Source organism: Antechinus flavipes, chromosome 2, assembly GCF_016432865.1.
Source record: "Antechinus flavipes isolate AdamAnt ecotype Samford, QLD, Australia chromosome 2, AdamAnt_v2, whole genome shotgun sequence".
NCBI classification, from domain to species: domain Eukaryota; kingdom Metazoa; phylum Chordata; class Mammalia; order Dasyuromorphia; family Dasyuridae; genus Antechinus; species Antechinus flavipes.
In genome coordinates, this window is record NC_067399.1 from 262,620,975 (window position 1) to 262,623,946 (window position 2,972).

Below are 2,972 nucleotides of genomic sequence, written 5' to 3' on the forward strand. Positions count from 1 at the left end.
GTGTGTGTGCATATATATATATATATATATATAGGATTTAACACATATTTTTAACATATTGAACATGTATTAGACTACATGCCATCTAGGGGAGGAGATGGGGGAAGGAGGAGAAAATTTGGAACAGAAGGTTTTGTAAGGGTCAATGTTGAAAAATTACCCATGTATATGTTTTATAAATAAAAAATTTTAATTTTAAAAAAAAGAAAAAAGAAATAAAGACCCATTGATTATTCTAAAATATAGTTTTTGGATATATATTCAATGATCATTTTAGACCGAGTTTCTTCCCTCCCTTTTCAATTGTCTATAATGACATCAGGCATTGGTGGGGGGGTGGGGAGGAAGATGACCTGAAAGCTGCTTCCAGAGGTTGTTGTTTTTTTCTTTAAATACCTAGGATTTCTGTTTCTTTTAGAATGAAATGTGTATATGTGTGCATGTATTTTACATGAATAAGTGCTTATTAATATGTGCAATATGCCCCCATCATAGGGGGTCCATCTATGCCCTTTAGATTCATCCTTAAACTGTATAATATGAATCAATGGCTGATTATTACTCAGTTTCTCTTTGTAAAATTATTGAACAGTGCTTGGTTTTAGCACCTAATATCTTTTTAGATATTCATGGGAATTTGGTAAATTCATTTGAGGACTGAAAATCTAAATTTCAAATCTTTTTCCTAAGTGATTATCAAACTAAAACTAAGTCATGTTTCAATGGATAGCAAAAGATCACAAGACTAAAAAATGTAAGAAATTTTCAAAATCAAATTCAAAGGACAATTTTCTATATGATTTTCCTGAAGTCTTCTATAATTTTGATTTTACGATTTAAATTAATTGCAGTTTTGAAGGTCTCCAAATCAAGGGAAAACATTCAAATGCACAAAAATTGGCAGAAACACAAGTGAAAAAAATTTTTGGTACATTATTTATACACTATTTTGCAAAAAAAAAAAAAGAACTTTTACTTGTAAAGTCTATACTTATATGAATATGTGTATGCATGTATATGTTTATGTGCATAATTGGACATTCTGAAAGTTATCCTCTGAGTCCAATAAAAAATTTGAATTACATCATAATTTTAAAAGATTGGATTGGAGCTGATATGCCGGTTTCTCAGTCTAATCATAGCTGCTTTCATCTCCTTATTCCTCAAACTATAGATAATTGGATTTAGGAGAGGAGTGATAACTGAGTAAAACACTGAGAAAAACTTGTCTAAGGAATAACTACTAATTGGCCAAGCATAGATTAAGATGACTGGTCCAAAGAAGAGTGTTACCACAGTAATATGAGCAGTTAATGTGGACAGAGCCTTAGATAGTCCAAAAGGAGAGCGACGCCGGACAGTAACTAATATCACTGTATAGGAAATGATCAAAAGAATGAAAGAGATCAAAGAAAGCAGCCCACTGAATGCAACAACGAGCAGCTCCAGGACATAAGTGTCAGTACAGGCAAGTTTCAACACCAGAGGAAGATCACAAAAAACATCATCAATCACATTAGGTCCACAGAAGGGCAGACTCACCATAAAGACCATTTGGCTCATAGTGTGCACAAAGCCAACCGTCCATGAAAGCAGCACACTTCCTACCAGAATTCTATGGTTCATAATAGTCATATAATGGAGGGGCTTACATATTGCAATATATCTGTCAATAGCCATCACAATGAGAAGAGTCATCTCACTACCTCCCAAGAGATGAGCCAGAAACATCTGTGTCATGCAGCCCCACAAAGAAATAGTTTTTCTTTCTCTAAAAAAGTCAATGATCATCTTGGGGACAGTAACAGTAGAAAGAGTCATGTCAAGAAAGGAAAGGTTGGCCAGGAGGAAGTACATGGGGGTTGAGTGCAAGTGGGAGTCCAGAGCTACGATAAGTATAATGAGACAATTTCCAGTCAAGATTGATGCATAGGCAAAGAAGAAGATCACAAAAAAGAAAATCTCAACCTCCCAAGAATTGGAAAGACCTAACAAAATGAATTCATTTAGCACAGAATTGTTCTTCATCTTCACCAACTTGTTATATTTCAAGCATGCAGAAGATCTCTGTAGGAAAGACAATTTGAAATGAGTCACAATTTTAAGTACGTTTTCTTGGATATCTGGAAAAGGAAAAAAAAACATATCAAAAACCTGCTACTGAATGCAAAAACCTCTGTGAAATTCTTTTGTGCAAATTATTTAATTTTTAACAACTACTCTATCCTCAGAAATATCCTTAATAACAATAGATAGAACACAAAGAGTTGTCATGAAAATATTTACCAATAAATAAAAGACTTTACTGAATAATGTAATAAGTTAGTGTGGACATATATAGCAAATTTTTATATCTACTGTAAATATATTCTAGGTGAGGTTATCCATCTATGACAGGATACAATTTAGAAACAAAAACAACAAAGCATTAAGTAGACATTGTAATATTGACCAATGGGAAACAAAATTTCCCAGACAGGAATAACCACTGTAATTTGGATACCATGAAGAATCAGGCTACTAAAAAGTTCACTATGTATTCAATAAACCTTTTCTGATCAGAATTAAACCACCAGAAGTAGAAACAAAAATGAAAAATAATCCTGGTTTAATGAGTAGCTCCATATTATTCCTGTTTTTCTTCCTGTTTAAAAGCTCCAGTATTTATTAGTTTGAATTCAGACATGACATGATAAATCATTTTAAAAAAATTTTACATGGTCTAGTTATCAGGATTATTCTTTTGGGATTCCCCCTTCAGCTTTAAGATTTTCCTTTACAATATTTTAAAACATTTTTTTCTTGTGTATTTTCCTAAAACATTGACTAATCCCTGATTAATCTCTTGCAAATTCCTGTTGGTTCTAATGTCCTGATAACTCTTGAATCTTTCTCCTCTTCTTTCATACAATTACCTAACAATTTAGACCCTGATCACCTTCTAACTTGATAAATATTTGTTGAACTGAATT

The 2,972-nt window shown here is 32.6% G+C and overlaps 1 protein-coding gene across 1 annotated transcript; it reads right to left on the reverse strand.

Moving 5' to 3' along the window:
- Positions 1 to 1,092: 1,092 nt before the first annotated feature.
- Positions 1,093 to 2,028, reverse strand: LOC127552513 (olfactory receptor 4K13-like). The gene has a single exon (XM_051983020.1). The coding sequence runs from the start codon at positions 2,026 to 2,028 to the stop codon at positions 1,093 to 1,095; it is 936 nt and encodes a 311-aa protein (XP_051838980.1).
- Between the last annotated feature and the right edge of the window lie 944 nt (positions 2,029 to 2,972).

Excerpts from the sequence above, each read along its gene's own strand:
- LOC127552513 (XM_051983020.1), bottom strand. The coding sequence starts at position 2,028 with ATGAAGAACAATTCTGTGCTAAATGAATTCATTTTGTTAGGTCTTTCC.